Source organism: Protopterus annectens, chromosome 13.part0 (assembly GCF_019279795.1).
Source record: "Protopterus annectens isolate FY-2018-M chromosome 13.part0, PAN1.0, whole genome shotgun sequence".
Lineage (NCBI taxonomy): Eukaryota > Metazoa > Chordata > Ceratodontiformes > Protopteridae > Protopterus > Protopterus annectens.
The window spans coordinates 1,141,386,571-1,141,411,600 of NC_056747.1; the positions used below are offsets into that span (position 1 = coordinate 1,141,386,571).

The 25,030-nt window shown below is 41.2% G+C and overlaps 1 protein-coding gene across 4 annotated transcripts in view; it reads left to right on the plus strand.

Moving 5' to 3' along the window:
* The window catches only part of ACBD4 (acyl-CoA binding domain containing 4), a 471,606-nt gene that overhangs the window by 59,406 nt on the left and 387,170 nt on the right, over positions 1-25,030 (plus strand). For all 4 annotated transcript variants that reach the window (XM_044055126.1, XM_044055125.1, XM_044055128.1 and 1 more), the window contains exons 2-3: positions 12,206-12,289; positions 13,281-13,401. In XM_044055126.1, coding sequence (XP_043911061.1) covers positions 12,220-12,289; positions 13,281-13,401 — 191 coding nt within the window. In that variant the 5' untranslated portion in view covers positions 12,206-12,219. The remainder of the gene's footprint in view (positions 1-12,205; positions 12,290-13,280; positions 13,402-25,030) is intronic.

Genomic DNA, 25,030 nt, shown 5'->3' on the forward strand with positions numbered 1-25,030 from the left:
TTTAATTACCACACAACGCCAAACGCACATGCACAGAGATTCATGGATTTTGTAAACAGAAACTCTCTTGACCAGATAGTCAATACACCAACAAGGGGTGCAAACATACTGGATCTGGTCCTCACTAATATGGGTGACTGTTGTACACCCCCTATAATGCCTTCCCTGGTAAGGTCAGACTACAAAATGGTCTCCTTTGAAGCAAAACTAAAACCTGGACCTCCAGCTAAACCTGGAATATGCAGGAACTATTCTAAGACTGACCTCTTGCTATCAAGTGAGAACTTGGCAAAATTTCAAGCCCCCATAAACCCTGAGAACACTGCTGCCTATGCAGAACTGTTCACAGAAACCCTGTACAAGCATGTTAATAGCTGCATAGAGGCAGCTGTACCCACCAGGAAGAAGTACAGAACTAACTCAAAAAACAAGCCACCCTGGTGGAATCACAACATCAATAGGCTGTATAATAGGAGGAAGAAATCATGGCAGGATAAAAGAGGTTCCTATTAGAATGACGAAAAAGCATTTTGTCGAATGCATTTTTATCGACACCTAAAGAGCGAACAGGCAAAACAGTGAAGTGGCTGTTCAGCGAATTTTTTCCCTGGGAAAGAAGTCGCTTGACCACTTCATTGCTTTGCCGTGTTCTGCACTATAGTGTGGTCTCAGAGATTCCCTTATCCGGTATAGCTCCTGAGCGTAAATGTGCAAGAGTTACTGACCTTAGGGTTAGGGTGCGGGTTAAGGTAAGTGCATATGTATGAAAGCGTTTACTTTTTTGTTTTTTGCATTAGATGTACGGTTGAGTTAAGTACGTATGTGTTTTAAGCTGTTTACTTTTGTTTTGGGGGAGTAGAATTAGGGTTAAGGTAAGTGTGTATGTGTTTGGAACTGTTTATGTAAATGTACAAAAGTTACTGACCTTAGGGTTAGGGTGCGGGTTAAGGTAAGTGCATATGTTTTAAAATGTTTACTTTTTTTTTTGCGTTAGATGTATGGTTGAGTTATGTGCATATGTGTTTTCAGCTGTTTACTTTTTTGGGGGAGGTAGAATTATGGTTAAGGTAGGTGTGTATGTGTTTGGAACTGTCCACTGTATTTTTTTTTTTGGTTGGAACAGTGATTTCTTTCCCTAGGAAAGAAATCACTGTTCTGAGGTGTCGACATTTTCAGCTTTTGCTGAAATAGGGTTGATGAAACATCGTTCGCTGTTTTGAGCGTTCAGTGTTTTAATATAGACCCAGATAAAAGCACTCTCATCAAACTAAACAAACAATTCAGAGGACAAATAAAGTCTACCAAAGCCAAATTTGAGGTAAGTTTGGAACTGCAAAGCATTCTTTAGCTATGTCCACAACCTCAAAGACAATACACAATTGTGTGCAGAGCTCATTTTAAATGGAGCCACCTATACTGAGCCAGAAGACGTAGCAAACCTCCTGGCTGATAAATTCAGATCCAACTTTACCCTCTCTCCCCCTCAACATTCCCTCAGGAGATATCATCAAATATAACTACTCTACTATCACTAGGGAACAGGTCCTTAATTCTCTTACTAAGGCCAAGAACACTGCATCAATGGGCCCAGACAATATCCCAGGATGCCTTCTAAATAGCATGAAATATGACCTATCAGGGCCTCTGGAATTACTATTTAACTGTAGCCTCCAAACAGGCTTCACAAATGGAGAAAGGCAACAGTCATCCTTCTGCACAAAGATTGGCCAACTACAGACCCTGGAAATTACAAACTCATAAGTCTCACTAGACTTATATGTAAAGCCATGGAAATAATTATCATGGAGATGGTTAACAGAGATATAGTAAACCACCAGACACTGGATACACCCCAGTTTGGTTTTGTCAAGAGCAGATCATGCCTATTCAAAATGGTGGACTTCTTTGAGAAGGTCACTAAAACAATGGATGAGGGCAGAATCGTTCACACTGCCTACTTTGAACTGACCAAGGCATTTAACACAATACCCCATCCAGGCATTGTTGAAAAACTCAAGAGGTTAGGTACAAACCTGTATGTCACCCAGTAGATAGCCAGCTGGCTCACAGACAGAACCTGGGAAGTTAGACTTGGGGAGTCCACCACTACCAAGAGGCCCAGTCACAAATGGAGTCCCTCAGGGATCAGTTCTTGGACTACTCCTTTTTGGCATTTACTTCTCAGAAGTCAAGGTCAATGTCAGTGGTCTCTGGCTGACTAAATTTGCAAATGATTGCAAATTAGGAGCTGTCAGTGAATCTCACACTGACATAAATGTTCTCCAGGAGGGCTGACACAGACAAACAATTGGTGCCAGAGCCATGGACTAAAACTAAATGCCAAGAAATGCATAATAGTATCCTTTGGGAAGTCATCCATTCCTGGAAACTGTCATATTGACAGCACACTCCTTAGAGTTGACCCAGTAGTCAGGGACACATATGGATAGCAATCTAGCCTTTGTCCATCATGTGTCTACAGTGTTGAGGAAATCATTCTATGTTGTACAACTTATAAACAAAGTTATGGCATCTAAGTCCAAGGAAGTCATTGTTCCACTGTGTTCGACATTCATCAGACCTTTCATTGAGTACAATTCCCCCTTTGGTATGTACCTAACCAGACATATCCAACAACTGGAATGTCCGCAGAGGTTCCTCACTAAAAGAATACAGGGTGTAAGCAAAATGTCCTATGCAGACCATGTTAAGGCCCTATCCCTGTATTCTGTCTCCTACAGGTTTTTGAGGGGAGATCTATGCCTGACATAGAGGGCATTGTCAGACCCCACTCTGATGGACCTCCTGCATAAAATGATTGACTTCAACAACTGGCTAAACTTCTGGTGTCATTCTAAGGGGATCCAGTATCTGTCTGCCTGGGACGACATGTTCGACAGACCACAATGCTTTGCCAGAGATGGCCTGCACCTGTCACCCCTGGGATTCCAGATACTGGCAAAGGCTCTTACCACCCCTATAGTGCCTTTTTTAGGCAAGGTTCAAATGACAAATTCACCAGCATAACAGGAACAGCCAAGCAAAAACTGAGGGTAATGCTACTCAATGCTAGAAGTCTAAAACTCAAAATGCACTCACTCGAGGCACTCCTTAAAATGGAGATAATCGATGTCTGTGCAGTAACCGAGACCTGGTTCAAGGCTCCAGTCAGCACCCTTGCATTACCAGACTATAATTCATACCACATTTTTCGGCCATCTAACCTGGACCGGAACACCAAAGGTGGAGGTGTGTCCATATTTATTAAGGATATCCACACCTCCAAGCTAGTTGCTCAGCATAATGCAGCCGAGGTTATCCAAGTGCAACTAACTCTGGGCAAAACTGCAATCCAAATTGTAGCTTGCTACAGATCACCCACCATGCCCCAGGATTCCCACTCCTCTTTTCTTGATATACTGGAAAATATGGATCAAACAAACACCCTAATATTGGGCGATTTCAACTACCCCATCATTAACTGGGAAAACTACTCATGTACCAACACCTTCACTCAGTGCTTTCTGGAATTCATAAATTCCGGTGCCCTGGATCAACTTATCCACACCTCCACCAGGGCCAACAATATCCTAGACCTAGTCATTACCAACATGAGTGACCGGTGTTCCACACCTTAAGTCAACTCCTCTTTGGTCAGATCCAAACATAAGCTAATCACCCTAGATATCCACATCCCGCCCCCATCCCCCATTAAGGAAACCACAGTAAAAAATTTCTCCAAAGCCAACTTCATGCTTCTTAAGAGAAGTGGTGAACTTCATGACACCCATGCAGATGGACAATACAGTTATGACTGCTGAATCCTACACAAATGCCCTCTATAAGCATGAGTGCATGGATCGTGCTATCTCAAACAGAACCAAGATGCTATCCTCCAAAAAAGGAAGCCAATCTGGTGGTCCTCTGCCATAAACAAACTGTAAAACCGAAGGAAGAAATTGTTGCAAAAGAGAGTAAAATCCCATGAGTGGAGGAGCTCCCTGGTCAGCCTCAGCAAGAAGCTGAGATCCCTTATAAGATCCTCCAAAGCTAGCTATGAAAACAAGATTGCCACTGATTCTAAGGACAACCACAAAGCATTCTATAGCTATGGCAAGAATCTCAATGGCAACACTCAGATCTGCTCTGAGTTACAGCACAATGGCACAAAAATTACAGAACCAACTGATATTGCCAACATCCTGGCAGATAGGTTCAGTGCTAACTTTAGCCCCATCTCACCTCCTAAAGGGCCCATATCTATACAGGAAGAATGCAGAGTCCCTGTAATCACAACTTCACAGGTAAAAGCAGCACTCTCTAAAGCCAAAAACACAGCATCCATGGCTGCATTTTACACAAACATCAGAATGAACTGTCTCCCCACCTAAGCACCATGTTCAATCATAGCCTCATGTCAGGCTTTGTGCCCACTGAATGGCGTACAGCAACAAGTATTCTGCTCCACAAAGGGGAAGCCACCACTGATCCTGGGAACTAATGCCCTATTAGCCTGACGAGCCTGGTCTGCAAGACCATGGAATGCATCATCATTGATTTCATAAACAAAGACATTGATAACCTCCGAACTCTGGACCCCACCCAGTTTGGGTTTGTGAAAGGCAGATCTTGCCTCCTGAACCTGGTTGACTTCTTTGAGGCAGTCACCAAAGCCGTAGACGAGGGTAAGGTGGTTCACACAGCCTATCTTGACCTCGCAAGGCTTTCGACACCATCCCCCATTCTGGAATTATAGCTAAACTCACTAAACTTGGTATAAATCCCTATGTCACAAGATGGGTTGCCAACTGGCTCACTGACAGAACCCACACTGTAAAAGTTGCAGGCTCCAAATCTGACTTCAAACCAGTGACAAGTGGAGTACCACAGGGTTCAGTCCTGGGACCTCTCCTGTTTGGTATCTACTTCTCTGAAGTACAGGCTAACACAGAAGGCCTTTGGCTAACGAAGTTCACAGATGACTGCAAACTAGGAGCCATAGTCAAGTCCCCAAATGATGTGAACATCCTACAGAAGGGCCTCTCTGAGACAGATGCCTGGTGTCAGAGCCATGGCCTCAAGCTCAATGCCAAAAAATGCATTGTCATCCCCTTTGGTAAAAACTCTGTACCCATGAACTACCACATAGGCGGCAGTCTTCTTAACACCGAATGCGTGATAAGAGACCTTGGGACTCAGGTGGACAGTAGTCTCTTCTTTGATAATCACATTGCCACAGTAGTCAGGAAATCCTTCTACATGGCACACCTCATCACAAAAGGGTTCTCATCCAGGAAAAAAGCGGTCATTGTTCCCCTCTACTAGACACTCATTAGACCTATTATAGAGTACAACGCCCCTTTTGGAATGTACCTCACAAGACATCTGCAGCAGCTGGAAAGGCCACAGAAGTACCTCACAAAGAAAATTACTGGCCTCAAACAGATGCCCTACACTGATCATCTCAAAAAACTTCATATTTACTCTGTAGCCTATCCCCTACTCCAAGGTGATCTCTGCCTAACATATAAAGCTATGTCAAACCCAGAGCTGTTGGACATTTACACCTAAAGAAATCCCAATCCCTCCTAGCTACACGCTCTAGGGACCTAAACCTTGTCACCACAATAAACAGGACTTGCTGGAGGAGAGACTTCCCATACTCTGGAATAAACTACCTATCTATATTAAAAAAGCTCCTCATTAGCACTCTTCAAGAAAAATATTGATGATTGGATGGGAAATAGGAAATTCACCCCGGGGATCACCTCTGTGTTTCTGCTCGACAGTGGCACAGGAAAATAATTTTCTTGGGTAGCAAAAGACAGGTTACCTTTTTGGCTGGGCTTGTATATGCCCCAGGGCCGATAGCCTAGTACCTGTCTATGAACCTATGAATCTGGGCATCTTGAGGCAATGTAGAAATTGCCACATGTACACAGACAGCCCTCTCCTCCTACCACCCAAGGTGTGCCACATAGAAGGATTTCCTACCAACCTGTGACAGATGCACTTGCATAGCCAAACTGGAGGTAAAGCTCTCTCCAACCAAGACTGAACTTGACAGTCATGAGGAGAAGGTAAACATTTGCACCACACCACACTCATCACAAAGTCTCACTAAATCTACACCACCAAAATCCACACATAGTAACACAAAAACATTTGCAGTGGCTGTCAGTAATAATCTGTCTAAGCAACAGAGACCTCCAAAGCAGAAATGCAAGCAACCTCCATCCCCCAACACAACCCAGATGACACATAGCCCACAGACTCAGTGTGCCACTCAACCACAGCCAATAAGGCAAAACAACGTACCCAACACACTAGTCATAGGTGACTGTATAGTCAGGCACACTGATGTCCCACTCGCCAGGCTAAACAAGGAGAAGGTTACTGTCAGCTGCCTGTCAGGTGCCAGGATCCGCCACATAACCCATGCACTCAGGTCACTCCACAACAAGTACAAATATGACTCTGTCATTGTCCATGTTGGTGTGAATGACCTGAGACGTACCTCCCTGGACAACATGAAAAGAGACATGGAAGAGCTCTCCAATCTTGTAGCCCAGGCAGGTATGACCCTAGCCCTGAGTAGCATTCTACTATCACCCAGAATGATACCGCAGTACAAGGAAAAAATGATCGACTTCAACAATTGGCTAAGCTTCTGGTGTCATTCTAAGGGGATCCAGTATCTGTCTGTTTGGGATGACATGGTCGACAGACCACAGTGCTTTGCCACAGATGGCCTGCACCTGTCACCCCTGGGATTCCGGATACTGGCTAAGGCTCTTGCTGCCTCTATAGTGCCTTTTTTAGGCAAGGTTCAAATAACAAATTCATCACCGTAACAGGAACAGGCAAGCAAAAACTGAGGGTAATGCTACTCAGTGCTAGAAGTCTAAATGTCAAAATGCACTCACTCGAGGCACTCCTTAAAATGGAGAACATCGATATCTGTGCAGTGACTGAGACCTGGTTCAAGGCTTCAGAGAGCACCCCTGCACTACCAGGCTATAACTCATACCACACGTTTTGACCATGTAACCTAGACCGAAACACCAAAGGCGGAGGTGTGTCCATATTCATTAAGGATATCCACACCTCCAGGCTAGATGCTCAGCATAATGCATCCGAGGTTATCCAAGTGCAACTAACTCTGGGCAAAACTGCAATCCAAATTGTAGCTTGCTACAGATCCCCCACCATGCCCTAGGATTCCCACTCCTCTTTTCTTGATGTACTGGAAAATATTAGGGTTCAACCAAACACCCTAATATAGGGCGACTTCAACTACCCCACAATTAACTGGGAAAAGTACTCGTGTACCAACTCCTTAGCTTAACGCTTTCTGAAATTCATAAACTCCAATGCCCTGGATCAACATATCCACACACCCACCAGGGGCAACAATATCCTAGATCTCGTCATTACCAACATGAGTGACCGGTGTTCCACATCTGAAGTCGACTCCTTGTTGGACCGATCCAACCATAAGCTAATCACCCTTGATATCCACATCCCGCCCCCACCCCCCATTAAGGAAACCACGGTAAAAAAAATTCTCCAAAGCCAACTTCATGCCTCTTAAGAGAGAAGTGGTGAACTTCATGACAACCATGCAGATGGATAATACAGTTACAACTGCTAAATCCTACCAAATGCACTCTATAAGCACTTACACGAGTGCATGGATCGTGCTATCCCAAACAGAACCAAGATGCTATCCTCCAAAAATAGGAAGACAATCTTGTGGTTCCCTGCCATAAACAAACTATACAACAGAAGGAAGAAACTGTTGCAAAAGAGAGTAAAATCCCATGAGTGGAGGAGCTCCCTGGTCAGCCTCCGTAAGAAGTTGAGATCCCTTATAAGATCCTCCAAAGCTAGCTACGAAAAGAAAATCGCCACTAATTCTAAGGACAACCACAAAGCATTCTATAGCTATATCAAGAATCTTGATGGCAACACCCAGATCTGCTCTGAGTTACAGCGCAATGGCATGAAAATTACAGAACCAACTGATATTGCCAACATCCTGGAAGATAGGTTCAGTGCTAACTTTACCCCCCCCACACCCCCTAAAGGGCCCATATCTATACAGGAAGAATGCAGAGTCCCTGTAATCACAACTACGCAGGTAAAAGCTGCACTCTCTAAAGCCAAAAACACAGCATCCATGGGACAGGACAACATCCCAGGCTGCGTTTTACACGAACTTCAGAACAAACTGGCTCCCCACTTAAGCACCATGTTCAATAATAGCCTTGCATCAGGCTTTGCACCCACTGAATGGCACACAGCAACAGTTATCCCACTCCACAAAGGGGGAGCCACCACTGATCCCGGGAACTATCGACCTATTAGCCTGATGAGCCTGGTCTGCAAGGCCATGGAATGTATCATCATGGAACTCATAAACAAAGACATTGGTAACCTCCAAACTCTGGATCCCACCCAGTTCGGGTTTGTGAAAGTCAGATAATGCCTTCTGAACCTGATCGACTTCTTTGAGGCAGTCACCAAAGCCGTAGATGAGGGTAAGGTGGTTCACACAGCCTATCTTGACCTCACCAAGGCTTTCAACACCATCCCCCATTCTGGAATTATAGCTAAACTCACTAAACTAGGTATAAATCCCTACATCACAAGATTGGTTGCCAACTGGCTCACTTACAGAACCCACAGTGTAAAAGTTGCAAACTCCAAATCTGACCTCAAAGCAGTGACAAGTTGAGTACCACAGGGTTCCGTCCTGGGACCTCTCTTGTTTGGTATCTACTTCTTTGAAATACAGGCTAACACAGAAGGCCTCTGGCTAATGAAGTTCGCAGATGACTGCAAACTAGGAGCCATAGTCAAGTCCCCAAATGATGTAGACATCCTACAGAAGGGCCTCGCTGAGACAGATGCCTGGTGTCAGAGCCATGGCCTCAAGCTCAATGCCAGAAAGTGCAGTGTCATCCCCTTTGGTAAAAACTCTGTACCCATGAACTACCACATAGGCAGCAATCTACTTAACACCGAATGTGTGATAAGAGACCTTGGGACCCAGGTGGACAGTAGTCTCTCCTTTGATAGCCACATTGCCACAGTAGTCAGGAAATTTTTCTACGTGTCACACCTCATTATAAAAGGGTTCTCATCCAGGAAAAAAGAGGTCATTCTTCCCCTCTACTCGACATACATTAGACCCATTATAGAGTACAACACCCCTTTTGGAATGTACCTCACAAGACATCTGCAGCAGCTGGAAAGGCCACAGAAGTATCTCACAAAGAAGATTACTGGTGTCAAACAAACGCTCTACACTGACAGCTTCAAAAAACTCCAGCTTTACTCCATAGCATATCGTCTACTCAGAAGTGATCTCTGCCTAACATATAAAGCTATGTCAAACCTAGAGCTGTTGGACATGCTACACCTAAAGAAATCCCAATCCCTCCGAGCTACACGCTCTAGGGACCAAAACCTTGTCACCACAATAAAAAGGACTTGCTGAAGGGATAGATTCCTGTCCCAGAGACTTCCCATACTCTGGAACAGGCTACCCATCTATGTCAAGCAAAGTTCTTCATTAGCACTCTTCAAGGAAATTCTTGATAAATGAATAGGAAATAGGAAATACACCCCGGGAATTACTTCTGTGTCTCTGCTCAACAGTGGCACAGGAAAATAACTTTTTTGGGTGGCGCAAGCCAGGGAACCTTGATGGCTAGGCTTACATAGGCCCTTGGGCCGATAGCCTAGTACCTACCTATGATCCTATATCCACAAAACAAACAGCACCATAATTACCCATTCTAAAGACTTAAACCTTGCCTGTGATATAAATAGGACCTGCTGGAGAGATAGGTATGTATCCCAGAGACTACCCTGTCTATGGTGCAGGCTCCTCATCCATGTGAAGCAGAGTTCCTCCCTAACCCAATTCAAGTGCAATTTGGACAACTGGATGGGAAACCGGAAATTCATCCCTGGTTTGGCACCTATATCTCTAACGTACACAGGTAACCTGTAAATGGTTCATCTCCCAGGCCCATGCTTACACTTATTAAGGGTATCAGAACTTGTCAGAAATTTGGGATGCATGGCTAGGCTTAAAAAGGCCCTTGTGGTCATTAGCCTAGTAAACACCTATGAATCTATGGACCTATAGAGAAATTGCAGAGTGTTCCTGCAAGCAAGCATGTTTTTAATTATTGGAAAAGAATTTTCAGTAGTGATGTCACAATAGAGTGTACACATTAGAAACGTTTGTAAAGTGAATGAGTTTGTATTTGGTTATTTGTAGAAGCTTTGTTGTCTGGTTAGTATTCAGAGCAATTAGTGATAGGTTGTATTAGAGTGCAGAGGTAATCTTTTAACTATGGCTATTCTGGAGTTTTTAGTCAGGTGGCTTATAAATTTTTATGTCTATTTTAGGTGAATAAAAAGTTAAAGATTGTATATGCTGAATAACGGAGATATGGGTGTATCCAGGTTTATTCTTAAGTACTTATTGGTATCAACAAGGAAAATTTTATTGTTCCAGGGGTCAGTTAGTAAGAGTTAGCTAGCATAGAGGCCTTCCAGAGGAAGGAAAATGTTGAAGCCACAACTTGTACACATGATTCTTTTGATGTTAGTTTTTACAGTGTTAGCCTACAGCAATAATGTATTTAAAGTTTTAGTTTTCTCTTTTCTCTTTTGTTTTTTACTCCTGTTACATTAGCGTAATTTTGGAGCTTATCTCCCCGGGCCTCTACTGAAAATGGACATGTATCCAGTTAGACTAGCCCAGTCAACAAATGTAAAATAAAATAAAATAAATGCATTTATTGACAATATTCTCCAGTTTAGCAGCAGCTGATATCTTCCAGAGTGTGTAGAACAGTCAGGTTAGACTGTGCAAAAGCTCTTCCCATCTCTGGGGGAAAGGAAGTGGAGGTGATGGTGGTTACAGATTAATTGTAAAGCAGAAGAAAATTCTATAATGTTCCACATAAATTGGCTCAGCTGAACACCCATAGCATGGTGCAGGCTGTTATGAAACACTAAACGCCACGGTACTGCATTTCTCGGTCTCCTTTCCTCTACGCCTGTTCCACTGTGGAAGAAATACAGTGGAGTAATATCAAGGTAATTTCCAAAGACTAGCCTCCGTACAAGTACTGTTCTAAGGTAAGTACTTTCCTAACATAACAAAGCTGACCATGGGACATACCTCCCAACTGTGCAGATTTTCAAAGAATGTCCATATTGTTGCCCCATATTTTTTGGGTGTGTTCCTCATAAAATCTGTGGTTTTCTGACAAATCATTGAGAAATGAAGTCACTAAATAATGACAGATATTTGAGTTTCGGACTTTATAGCCTTCAGATAATGGAAAACCTTTTATTCTAGCAACTTTTTAAGTTTATAAGAGCAATATTTAAAATCTGCCCCCCCCCCCTATTATTTTTGGCTTTATTCAGATTTCTTCATCTAAGAGGTTGGGAGGTATGCCATGGGATAAAAGTCTCTAATGGAAGAAAGTTCTACAAAGGAAGATTTGTTTATTTGATGCAACATTTGTGCATTCTCAACAGATCATAGTTGCTAGCAGTTGCATTTGTCTGTACAATAAGTGCAGTTCACATAGTGAACCAAATTAGTGGATTCTTACTATTCACATTTTAAATTAAATGTTTTCATTTAAGTTTGTGGGTTTGCATCTTTTACATCCTGCCATAGCTCTCAACCTTCCATCTCCAAAATGAGGAACACTCGCCTTCATAATGTGGAACAAATGGGCAAAATGTGGAACTTATACTAATGGCTTACCAACAACTTCCGCTAGGAAGGTCATAGGATGGTTAAAATATGTTGGTTTTACTTATAAAGAAGATCCTTTCATGAATTAATATGATTAATTTCTGTTTACCATGGATTTCACTTAAAGAAATTAGTAACACTGAATGTGTGACTGACTCTTTCAATGTGGAACTTTGAGGAACTTCGAGGAACATGAACTTTTTAAGACCCCAAATGAGGTACGTTCCTCGTAATGAGGTACACTTGAGAGGTATGCATCCTGCTGTAAAGCCTGTGTAACTTACTGCCTTAGGACCACAGACTTATTTACTTTCACTGTGTGTTCTTCAGTATAAACAGACTGCAAATTAACATTCCTGCCAACGCTAGTCATTTCAGCTTGTACAATATTTTTTTCAACAACAGCTCTACTGTCCCTGATGGAAACTACAGATGCTTATCAACAGTTCCAGGCAGCTGTCAGAGTCATCCAGAGCCTACCTCCAAAAGGTAGGTTATTTTTCTAAATACCCTAAGTTACTATACAATTTGAGATGAAAACAATTCAGACCTGATGATGATAAGAAGTATATTTTACACAAAAGGAGAAATCATATGTAGTATGTATATATATATATATATATATATATATATATATATATATATATATATATATATATAGGTTCACTACTAAATATCGAAATTCCGCAATCCAGAGACTCTGATTACTGACACCCAGAATTTCGAGATTGCTGAATCACGAAAACTGTGAATAGAGATTGCTGTACAGTGCAGAATGGGAACTTTGCCATTCTCTCTACTGTGGTGCGATCTTGGAGTTGGTATATTTAAGTTGCAAGGGGTGTGGGGGTGCAGGGGGGCTTGCCCCCCCCCCTGCAAAAATGTTATATGTACCACCTTGGGTCTTCCCTGAAAAGAGGCCTCAAGCAGAGTGGACTAACCCAGTCAACAAAGGATAAGTAAATAAAATAATGTAGAAATAATTTAAGAATACATAATACAGATTTATAACAAGTCAAGTTGCAACAACGAGAGATGTTCTGTTGGCCATATAGAAGCTGCACTTTATCCTTTCTGTGGAATAGACTCAGATGTGCCCAACTAAGTGGTCCTTGTCTGTAGTCATAGTCCATGATTCCATGCTTATGTAACCACAGAGGTTAATTTGTGGTATTTATGACTGTACTGATAGGTGAAACCTCGGGTGGTCCTTGTGGTCATTGTAGAAAGACAAGTACTGCATCTAAATCAAATTTTCATAGTTTTGTGCTGAACTGTGTGCTGAGGAGGCAATGGACACTAGCCTTTCAGTAATGTATGGATATTTTTTTGTCTTTTTGATGTACCTTTCCTTTTAATCAAACAATCAGACAAAAATGTAACTGTACCTAACTGCTATGTTCACAAATTCACCCGTAATGAATTGGTTAATATGCTCTTCAGTTTTCTTCTTTTCACTGTCATTGTTTTTTCTTTGTAGGCTGTTACCACCCATCATATGAGATGATGCTCAGGTTTTATGGGTTTTATAAGCAGGCGACCATTGGTCCCTGTAATATCAAGAAGCCAGGTATCTGGGATCCAGTTGGTCAATACAAATGGTAAGGAATCCCATCTTTATACTTCTGCTTTGTTGTAGCTAACCAGGAAATACCCTACACTAACATCACTTATAAATTGTCATTTGTGGGTTTGTGATATACCAAAGATGTGAAGTACAAGGAAACTTCAGAGAAAGCTGTTTTGGGGAAGACTTAACATGACCATGTGTGTGTGTGTGTGTGTATGTGTGTGTCTGCATGTCTTCATTCATTTTCTGGTAGCTTTTAAAACCTGATTTGGGGATGCAGGAGGGCAAGCCCCCTGCAAAACAACTGAGTTTGAGGTTCGCTGAAAGTGAGTTTGGCTAAACATTTTCACTGAAATGGAATTCAGTAAAAGTGGTGTTGATCTGTTTACATGAACTTCTGGGACAGTGTCACTAATTTATTAATTTATTTCTTTATTTACCAGGGTAGAACACTGATTCAAATTAAGTATTTACAGGTTCATCCAATAGGTACAAGTTGGCAAAATAACCAAGGCTGGGTTATGCATTGCTGAGACTGTATTACAAAGGTAGGCCGGTGTGTATGTGTTTGCATGTGCATGTAGGTGTGTCTGTGTGTGGGTACATGCGTGTAGTATCCTAATCTCTTTACTGAAGTCTACCCAGTCAAATCATTAACCGTGTACTCTGTGTGTGCAGCAGCCTTGCACTGTCTTGCAAATCATTATACTCAAACAAGTATTACATCCCTTCACCAACAAGCCTAAGAAGTCTTTTCTCATTGGAAGCCACCAGCAAGACTATTGTTTTGCCTTCTGAGCTCCATGGCAGCCTCCATGACATTAGTGCCACTAACCGGATTCTGCATGTTGATTTTCACTGGAGTCTGTCAGTTCAGTGGTCAGTCAGGAAATGACACGTATTTTCCAGTGATCCTAATGAATATTTGCAAAACTCACATACAGTGATGGATAGAATCTCTCCACATTTTATAGTAATGTCCTTTTATTCATCCTTTCCCCACACCATAGTGACCACTCCCAACTGGGGTGGTGGGGCATTATCTGGGAGAGACAGTCCAGGGCACAGGGCCCTAAACAGAGGCCAGTCTTCACATCAGTACATTGGAGATGGGAGCAGTTATCCTAGTGTTGCAGTCTTCAGAACTCTCTCTCTCTCCCTTTGGAAGTGATAGCTCTTCAGACAGATACCATGTCAGTTGCTTGATACATCAACAAACAAGGAAGAACCAGATCTTATCCCTTGTGTCGGGCAGCCATGAGAGTGTGGCACTGGATGATATCTTCTCGTTGTTTTCTATTAACAATGCCTATCCTGGGCAAATCCAATAGCCTTGCAAACAGGTTGAGCATGTCTATCCTGCTCCGTCATCACTGCTCCCTCAATCCATTAGTAATGGAGTGGTGTTTTAGCCACTGTGGCCAACCTTGTTGTGACCTGATTGCCTCTCCCCAAAACAACAAATTCAATATGTTCTTCTCTCTAGTCCCTCCTGAGATGGGGAGTCACCTAGGATTGCTGTTACACACCCTTGGCCCCCAAGATTAATTTACTACTTTCTCCTGATGCCCCTGATTCCAAAGTTTCTAATGAAAGCATCTGCTAAAAAAGTGTTAGTCATCCTCGCGCCTCACTACTGGCCTTGAAAAGTCTGTTTTCCCTTCCTCTTGCCTTATCTAGTCCACCCTTCCTGGGTGCTGGGTTTTGACCTGGATCTTTTATCTCACCCATCAAGGGTGTTATATTCAGTCCCTAAAATTGACTGCATGGTTTCTCCAATGCCACTGATGGTCCGACAGCCCAGGTTTTCATCTTCAGTTGTTCACATTTTGTCTTCCTCCCAAAGACCCTCTACTATGAAAATTTATACGAACAAATAGAAAAGGTTCTGTATTTGGGATTTTGGAATAATACTGACTCTTTCTCAGGCCCTCTTCCAGCAATTTTGGGCTTCCTTGCTTACCTTTTCCAGTGTGGAGCCAGCTATTCCACAATCAGGGTATAGTTAGCTGCAATATCCCCTATCTTTATGGGTGAAAATCATACATCTGTTACATCTCTCAGATTATCCAAAGCTTTCCTCCAAAGTACCTTTCTACTAAGTCCTCCGCTTAGAGTTCCAGTCCCTCCATGGGATATTATTATTGTACTACAAGCTTTAAATGGGCCCACATTCAAACCTGCTGCTAGGTTTGATCTGAAGTTTTTGTCATGGAAGACTCTGTTTCTAGTGACTTACTTCTGCCAGGAGAATTTCTGAGCTACACACCCTAACCTCAAAACCACCCTTGTATATACCTGTCCAAATACTTGGCACAACTGAAATGGCCACAACACTTTCTCACTAGAAAAAATCAAGGGCCTAATTTGTGACAACTATGCAGACCATCATAAAGCTTTGTCCCTGTTCTCTGCATCACATGGAATACTAAGAGGTGACCTCTTCCTCTCATTTAGAGACTCAGTAGACCCTATCCTGGCAGACTTATTACATATTTGCATAGTTCAGGGATATTGTAAATACCCAATCAACTGATTTCAAACTTTTTCAATATAAACAGAACATGTCGGACGGATAGATATGTATTAGAGAGAACATCACTTCTATGCCACCATATTCCACTACTCATAAAGCAAAGGGCCTCTTTTAGTGTCTTCAAATGAAATTTGGATGACTGGATGGGAAACCATAAAATTCACCGTCAAGTTGACACCCATGTCCCTTATGAAAAAAGGACAAAAATTAAGAATCCCAACAGACACTTGTCTTGCCAGATTCTGGGTTATTCATACACAAAATGTAAGAGCTAAAGATTTACCATATGAATATAAGGCTAGGCTTCTTAAGATCCTCACAGGTCAATAGCTTAGTAAGCACCCATGAAACAATGAAACTTATAAGACATCCATCATCACCAAACACATCTACTTTTACTTTACCAGTTCTAGTAATTAAACCCAGTTCACAGGCCATTGTTGTACTCCTCAGGTTACTTACGTATGGAGCGTATGTCTACCTTTTCCTCTTAGTAATTGCAAGGAATTTCCCCTTTAAACTGAGTTTCTCTTCAGTGATACATATTTCCATTTCCAGTCTAAGCAATTGCCGACATTTCCAGATGCTTTTATAGTTACAATATGACACTGCTTTAATGCTTGCTCTAATGTCCATTTTAAAATTTAGTGGACTTCCATAAAGTTGGAATTTTTCTTAATATTTTTCCTCTTTGTCTGGCTGTTTAATCCCAAAAAGAAAGCCTTGTATGCAATTTCCTCCATCCTGATTTTTTTTTGTAATAAATCTCCAACCACTTCAGTCTTACACACAGTAGCAAAATTCCCTATTTTGTTTCAATTTTTGCACCTTTTATTTTATTCTAATCTAAGAACCAACATGGACATAATGAGTTGGGTACATTTCTCTAGCCTGCATTTACTTTTTGTCACTTGCACATTTACTGTACTTAGGAAATTGTCTTACTTTTTTTACTTGTTTAACATTCAGTTTGTGCTTTACTATACGCACATCACTCAGAACACAAATATCATTTCTCTGCCTTTTAGGTAGCTTAGACTGGTGAGCAATCTGTATAGCCCTTTCCCATGCTATATTTAAAACTAACTGCAGCTTTTGGGAAACTTTACTGACAGCAATGCCTATAAAAATCCTGTCCTCTAATTGTTCATCTTTAGCAGCCCCGAATTCAGTTTTCAGTTAGTTTATATAAATTCCTTATAAATACTTCAACATATTCACCACCAACTTGTATGCATGTGCGAAAACTTGCTCTTTCATGAATTACATTTCATTTTCACACAAAATGTTCATCCATTTTAGCTATAACAGAATCAAACATTATGATTTCCTCTCAGCAAAGATAAATGCCTTATAAATTGTCACAGCCACTAATCCTATAGCATAAAGTAAACAATTTGCTTGGATTTCTTGTTCTTCTTTATCCAGCTTTGATGGTTTTCCAAATTGTGCAAATTTCTGTTTGCATGCTGGCCAGGTAAGTGGCTGCATGAGACCAGGGCTCCGGTAGGCTGACTTTTATCATTTTTATGTCATTTAGCTCTTAGGCTTTTTTTTCAAGCACTTGCTCAATGAATATCATGCAAACGTGAATTGAAAACTGTTGGTGGTATTCTTTTTAGCAGTTTGACATAGTTTCTGCTTCTTCAGGGTGTCCCCCAGTCTAATGTGGCAATTGTGACATTTAATTCAGTGGATTCATTGCAAAAAATAAACTTAATGACACCGTGTTATGAAGGGGTGGTTTCTGCAGGTGTTTAAATGAGTGCCCAAACAGTAGCTATAGGAGGAAACACTTTGTATTTATTTTCTACTCTCAGCATACACATGGCAGCATACTGCACATAAACTCCAATGCATTATGGGAAGGAGCCTTTCTTTTAGGCTAGATAGATGCAGTCAGACTACTGCTAATTACACAGACCATCGCTTTAATCTGGCTTTACCAAAATGCACAGCAAAGACAATGCCATTTCATTTGCTTTTGTCCATGTTACATTATGTGGTATTTATGACAGGCAATGGGGCTTTTTACTGAGGAAAGACCTTGTGGACCATGTGTTTATGGCTATTAACTTCACAAATGAATGGAGAGTGATTTTAGGTGATCTGTCTCATAACATGATTTTCATTCACTTTTTGTGAGTTAAAAATAGGATGTATAAATATCCAGAGCACTGTCTATTTCAAAGTAAATTCACTGAGACATACGTAAAAATATTTAGTGACAGTAATTTATTGTTCGAGGATAGAATTATCAGTTTAGTGAAATATTGCAATGCAATTTAAAGTAAATCTAGCAAGGCAGAGTACAAAGATTAAATCTGGTATTTATAGTCCAGGACTTTGCACTTGCCTAGTGGTTATCTGTGATTAGCTCTGCTAGATGGATATATAAATAAGCTCAGAAACAAGATATTTGCAATGAATAAGCATAACCAAAACTCTTTTTAAAAACATGCCTGTTTATGGCAAAAGTGTAAAGTATGTAAAAATTCAGCATTAGGAACTTGAGAATTAATACATAAAAGCATGAAGCTTCATATTACTTTGTTTGTGAGTATCGCTGGCAAGTATGGCTAAGTGCAGTCACGCTTGAAAGGTACAAGACAAATGGCAGACTGTGCCATGGTTATAAATGAAATTTTTAATCAATAAAGGGATATAATATTTTATATATGAGTATCCTTTTGTGGACACCCTGATGGATTCATTAAAGAATTGAAAGGAGGAGATAGGAAAGATTGAAAAAGAGGAGACAAACAAAGAGGGGGAACGCAAGGAAAACATGAAGATGGCTTATGCTGGAGGAAGTGGGAGAGGATGAGCACTGTGTTTTTATTTGAGGATGGAGTCCTCTATTTTTTCAAAAATGTTATATAACAGGGTGGTGTAGTTGGGAAATAGATAAGTGGGAAATGGACAAAGGATAAGGGAAGAAGGGTTGAGAAAGAGATGGTGCAGGAGTCTGGAGTAAACAGAGCCTCAAACACTTCCACTGCTAAATGGTGGTGCAATGGAGGACCCCAATTATGAAGGGGGTAGGAGCCTGTGGTGGTGCAGTGGTCAGCACCAACTGGGAGTGTGTGTCTTCAACATGCTGAAGAGAGGCTTCAACAGACTGAATCCTTCTGTCCACTACCTGCATTCCAAAGACCTCTTTCAGTGAGGCTTGCCAGGCTGCCATGTGCCAGGTTGCCTGCATGACCAGTGTCACTGCCCCGATACTGTGAGGATGACCCTGGACAGGCATTGAGTGAACACTCTCTTACATGGGAGATACATGCCTAGGCCACTCTTGAGGAATTTGAATCTGTAAAATAAGTAAAATAAATGGCAGAGAAACAAAATAACAAAGGAGAAAGAAACGCATAATTAAAAAAAAAATAAAAACAGAGAAAAGAAGAGTGGGGAGAGACAAAATAGAAAATACACAATAAATCTGCACATCATTGCATTTCTTATAACAATTTTACATTATAATTAAATCTTTATTGAAGTAAAACTTGTGCACAGGAAGTGCTGATGCATGCAATGGGAAGTGTTTGTGCACTTGTAAAGAATGTTATGAGTAGTGCTTATGTACACTTCTGATGAATTCACATGGGAAATGCTTGTGAGTTCTTGGAAGGGGAGTGTGTTTCTCTCACATTCTGTACACAACTCTGTCTGATATTCAATACAGTGCTAAAAACACCCACTGCAATTATTAAAATTAATCAGTTAAAGTTAAACACAAAATAATGCTGTTTATATTGACATACCTGTTACATTTGCTGCAAGTGTAATGGTTTCACTGCAGTTTTTTTCATCTACAGTGCTGTAAAATATTTCCTTATGTCCACTAAAGAAACATTTTAACTAGAGTACAGCAGTTATACACTGAAATTTTTCTCATTCATTTTACACTAATGTAATGATTTCACTTCATTTGTTTAAATTAAGTGGTCTAAACTTTTTATTCACATTTCAAAATAATTTGACAGAATAATGCACTTCCTTATGGGTGCCAGCCACTGGAGTGAAGTGCAAGTGCTCTGACACCCAGTAGAGTGACACAGCAAATGTTCGACAGATGTGCTAGACTGACAATCCTCAAATAGAGGAATATTTCCTTTCCCTGGGGACTGTGTGATCTTGGAGTTAGTATATATAATTAGCAGGAGATGTGCAGAGTACAAAAACACTTGCTGTTTGTTTATTTTACTCTCGGTTAATCCCTGGAGCATGCAAATGATGTGTTGATATCAGTGAATTTGAAGCTCTGACATTGATCTACTGGGTGTCAGGACACTTGCCATTGTATCCAGTTCCCTTCATCTATACATCTATATCTATATCTATATCTATATCTATATCTATATCTATATAGACTGATATATAGAGAGATATATAGTAATAAACTTACTTAAACAAATACTATTATATGGGACTTCACTCAAATTTACCAGAGGATACAACCAGTTCGGCTTTTCTTCTTTCCTGCTGAGCCTTATTGTACATTATTTCTTCCTCAGATGTAAATAGAAGACATTAGAAAATTCGGTACTTACACATTATTGCAATCATCTTCCAAACAACTCACTCACTCTTGATATATTCTGGCAGGTTTTAGCATGCTGCAAAATGTGTTAATGTTATTTTGTAATGTGGCAGAGTTAATGATCTTAAGATTTGCACTGGGTGTGACGAGGGTGGACATGATTAGGAATAAGTATATTAGAGAGTCAGCCCAGGTTGGAAGGTTTGGAGACAAAGCCAGAGAAGCAAGATTACGTTGGTTTGGACATGTGCTGAGGAGGGATGCAGAGTATATTGGGAAAAAGATGCTAAGGATGAAGCTGCCAGGTAAGAGGAAAAGAGGAAAGCCTAAGATAAGGTTTATGGATGTGGTGAGAGAGGACATGCAGGTGGTTGGTGTGACAGAGCAAGATGCAGAGAACAGGAAGAAATGGAAACAGGTGATCCGCTGTGGCAACCCCTAACCAGGAAAAGCCGAAAGAAGAAGAAGAAGTTATTTTGTAAAATCTGATTCATTACAATCTTTTTTTCTCTCATAACACACAATATTTATCTGATCATCCACTACAGGATTGTGTCTGTGGATCTTTATTGCATATTATCCAGAAAGGAACAGTACTGGACACATTTGACAGTCCAATGATTTCCCCGTTTGGAAGGTCAGTCCTGATTGGCTCCCAAACACCAAGTGTTAATTTAACTACTACTGCCATTCCCAGGACCACCCTTATCCAGTCCTGTAATTATGAGAAAGTTGAAATGTATGTCAATACATTATTTTTTCGTAACACAGGCTGACTTTGAAAATATGTCCTGCATCAAGTATTTCGCAAAGTGTTTAGTCAGACATACCTGATTGCTATGCTTTCTGATGTTACCGGCGATGTCATAGCAAGAAGATAATGTTATTTTATGGAAAAACATGTGTGAGACAAGGGTATTCACTTCCCTTTTGCCACAACAGTGCCTACAGGTGGTGGCGCACTCCACAGGGGTGCCTTTCAGTAGCAATAGGGCAGGTAGCAATTTGTGATATTTTATTACCAAAAAAATATATACATTGTGATGCTTTCTGAAACATGACCGCTAGTAGTTGTTTGACATAATATCGCACTATACATTTTTTTATGGTAACAAAATCCATTCATAATAACTGTAACAATATTTAAAAAATCATTACATTTTTAATCTTCATAGCCATGTTACTGACCTTGTAAATAGGCACATTTGTAACCCTATTTCCTGTTGTGTTAATACGTAAGTATGAAAAATTTTGTTTACTTGCATTTTATATATATATATATATATATATATATATATATATATATATATATATATATATGTGTATGTATGTATGCATATACACACACACACACACACACACACACACACACACACACACACACACACACACACACACACACACACACACACATTAATATAGTCACTGCAGTACTTTTTATTTACACATGTATACCTGTATTAATTGTTATGATAGTGTGCCAATATTCCCTGTGTTGCAAGAGAAAAATGAATAACAATAAATGTATGTAATGTTAGTGGAATGTTGTTTTCAAAATACTATGGTGTGCATATAACACTGTGTTCAGGTAGAACTTACTCACAAATAGAGAAATGTAGCAATTTATGGAATTTTGCATTTTCTTTGCTGAACAAATGTATCTGATTTAATAGATAATACAGAAGTAAAACAAGTGCTCATTTTCCAGTAAAGTTTATCCTGGTCATTCACTTGGTACAGCAAGCCCCACCTCCCCCCCCCCCCCAACCTCCACCCTGACTAGGACTTTAGCCATGTTGTACATGCAGTTATAATACTTTTGAATGAACAACTGTTTTAATTAACTATTATTGTAATATTTCTGTGGCCTACACAACACTGTCTTCATCTAATCTAAGTAGTAAAACAGTTTATGCAATAGTAATAAATTAAATTAAATCATCTTCTTCTTTCGGCTGTTCCCGTTAGGGGTCGCCACAGCGGATCTTCTGTTTCCATTTCTTCCTGTCCTTTGCATCATGCTCTTTCACACCAATCACCTGCATGTCCTCTCTCACCACATCCATAAACCTTATCTTAGGCCTTCCTCTTTTCCTCTTACCTGGCAGCTCCATCCTTAGCATCCTTTTCCCAATATACCCAGCATCCCTCAGCACATGTCCAAACCAACGCATTCTCGCCTCTCTTGCTTTGTCTCCAAACTGTCCAACCTGAGCTGACCCTCTAATATACTGATTCCTAATCCTGTCCATCCTAGTCACACCCAGTGCAAATCTTAACATCTTTAACTCTGCCACATCCAGCTCTGACTCCTGCCTTTTCGTCAATGCCACCGTCTCCAACCCATATAACATAGCTGGTCTCACTACCCTCTTGTAGGCCTTCCCTTTCACTCTTACTGGTTCCTGTCTGTCACAAATCACTCCTGACACTCTTCTCCACCCATTCCACCCTGCCTGTACTCTCTTCTTCACCTCTCTTCCACACTCACCATTACTTTGAACTGTTGATCCCAAGTACTTAAACTCATCCACCTTTACCAACTCTACTCCCTGCATCCTCACCATTCCTCTACCTTCCCTCACATTTATACACATATATTCTGTTTTAGTCCTGCTGACCTTCATTCCTCTCCTCTCAAAAGCATATCTCCACCTCTCCAGGGTCTCCTCAACCTGGTTCCTACTCTCACTACGTATCACAATGTCATCTGCAAACATCATAGTCCACGGGGCCTCCTATCTGATCTCATCTGTCAACCTGTCCATCACCACTGCAAATAAGAAAGGGCTCAGAGCTGATCCTTGATGTAATCCCACCTCCACCTTAAACGTATCTGTCACTCCCACCACAGTCCTCACCAATGTCACACTACCCTCTTACATATCCTGTACCACTCTTACATACTTCTCTGCCACTCCCGATTTCCTCATACAATACCACAACCCCTCTCTATGCACCCTGTCATATGCTTTCTCTAAGTCCACAAAGACACAATGCAACTCCTTCTGACCTTCTCTGTATTTCTCCAACAACACTCTCAGAGCAAATATTGCATCTGTAGTGCTCTTTCCTGGCATGAAACCATACTGCTGATCAGTAATCACCACCTCCCTTCTTAACCTAGCTTCCACTACTCTTTCCCATAACTTCATGCTGTGACTGATCAATTTTATCCCTCTGCAGTTACTGCAGCTCTGCACATCACCCTTATTCTTAAAGATAGGTACCAAAACACTTTTTCTCCACTCCTCAGGCATCCTCTGACTTTACAAAATTTCATTAAACAATCCGGTTAAAAATTCCACTGCCATTTCACCTAAGCACCTCCATGCTTCCACTGGTATGTCATCTGGGCCAACAGCCTTTCCATTCTTCACCTCGTCATAGCTGACCTTACTTCCTCCTTGCTAATCTGTTTCACTTCCTGATTCACTATCCCCACATCATCCACCCTTCTTTCTCTCTCATTCTCTTCATTCATCAGCCCTTCAAAGTACTCTTTCCATCTACTCAACACACTCTCCTCACTTGTGAGTACGTTTCCCTCACTATCCTTTGTCACCCTTACCTGCTGCACATCTTTCCCAGCTCTGTCCCTCTGTCTAGCCAGTCAGTACAGGTCCTTTTCTCCTCTTTAGTGTCCTATCTCTCATACAACTCTCTATATGCTTTATCCTTAGCCTTAGCCACCTCTGTCTTTGCCATGTGTCTCATCTCCTTATACTCATGTCTACTTTCTTCATCTCTTTGACAATCTCACTTCTTCTTCGCCAGCCCCTTCCTCTGTATACTCTCCTGTACTTCCTCATTCCACCACCAGGTCTGCTTGTCCTCCTTCCTCTGTCCAGATGTCACACCAAGCACCTTTCTAGCAGTCTCCCTTACTAGCTCTGCTGTAGTTACCCAGCTATTCAGTAACTCTTCACTGCCTCCCAGTGCCTGCCTTAATTCTTCCCTGAACTCCACCTAACAATCACCCTTTTTTAACTTCTACCATTTAATCCTTGGCACTGCTTTCACACTCCTCCTCCTCTTCTTGATCACCAACGTCATCCTACAGACCACCAATCTATGCTGCTTAACTACACTTTCCCCTGTCACCACTTTACAGTCTGCAATCTCCTTCAGAGTGGCCCTCCTACATAGGATATAATCCACCTGTGTGCATCTTCCTCCACTCTTGTACGTCACCCTATGCTCCTCCCTCTTCTTAAAATACATATTCACCACAGCCATGTCCATCCTTTTCGCAAAGTCCACAATCATCTGACCTTCTACATTCCTCTCCTTAACACCATACCTGCCCATCACTTCCTCATCCCCTCTGTTCACATCACCAACATGCCCATTGAGGTCCGCTCCAATCACTATTCTCTCACCCTTGGGTACACTCCCACCACTTCATCCAACTCACTCCAAAATGTTTCTTTCTCATCCATCGCACACCCATCTTGTGGAGCATATGCACTAACAACATTCATCATTACACCATCGATTTCAAGCTTCATAGACATCACTCTATCATAATAAATTAAATTAAATGTGTAATTCTAAATGTTTTTTGTCATTCGTTATAAA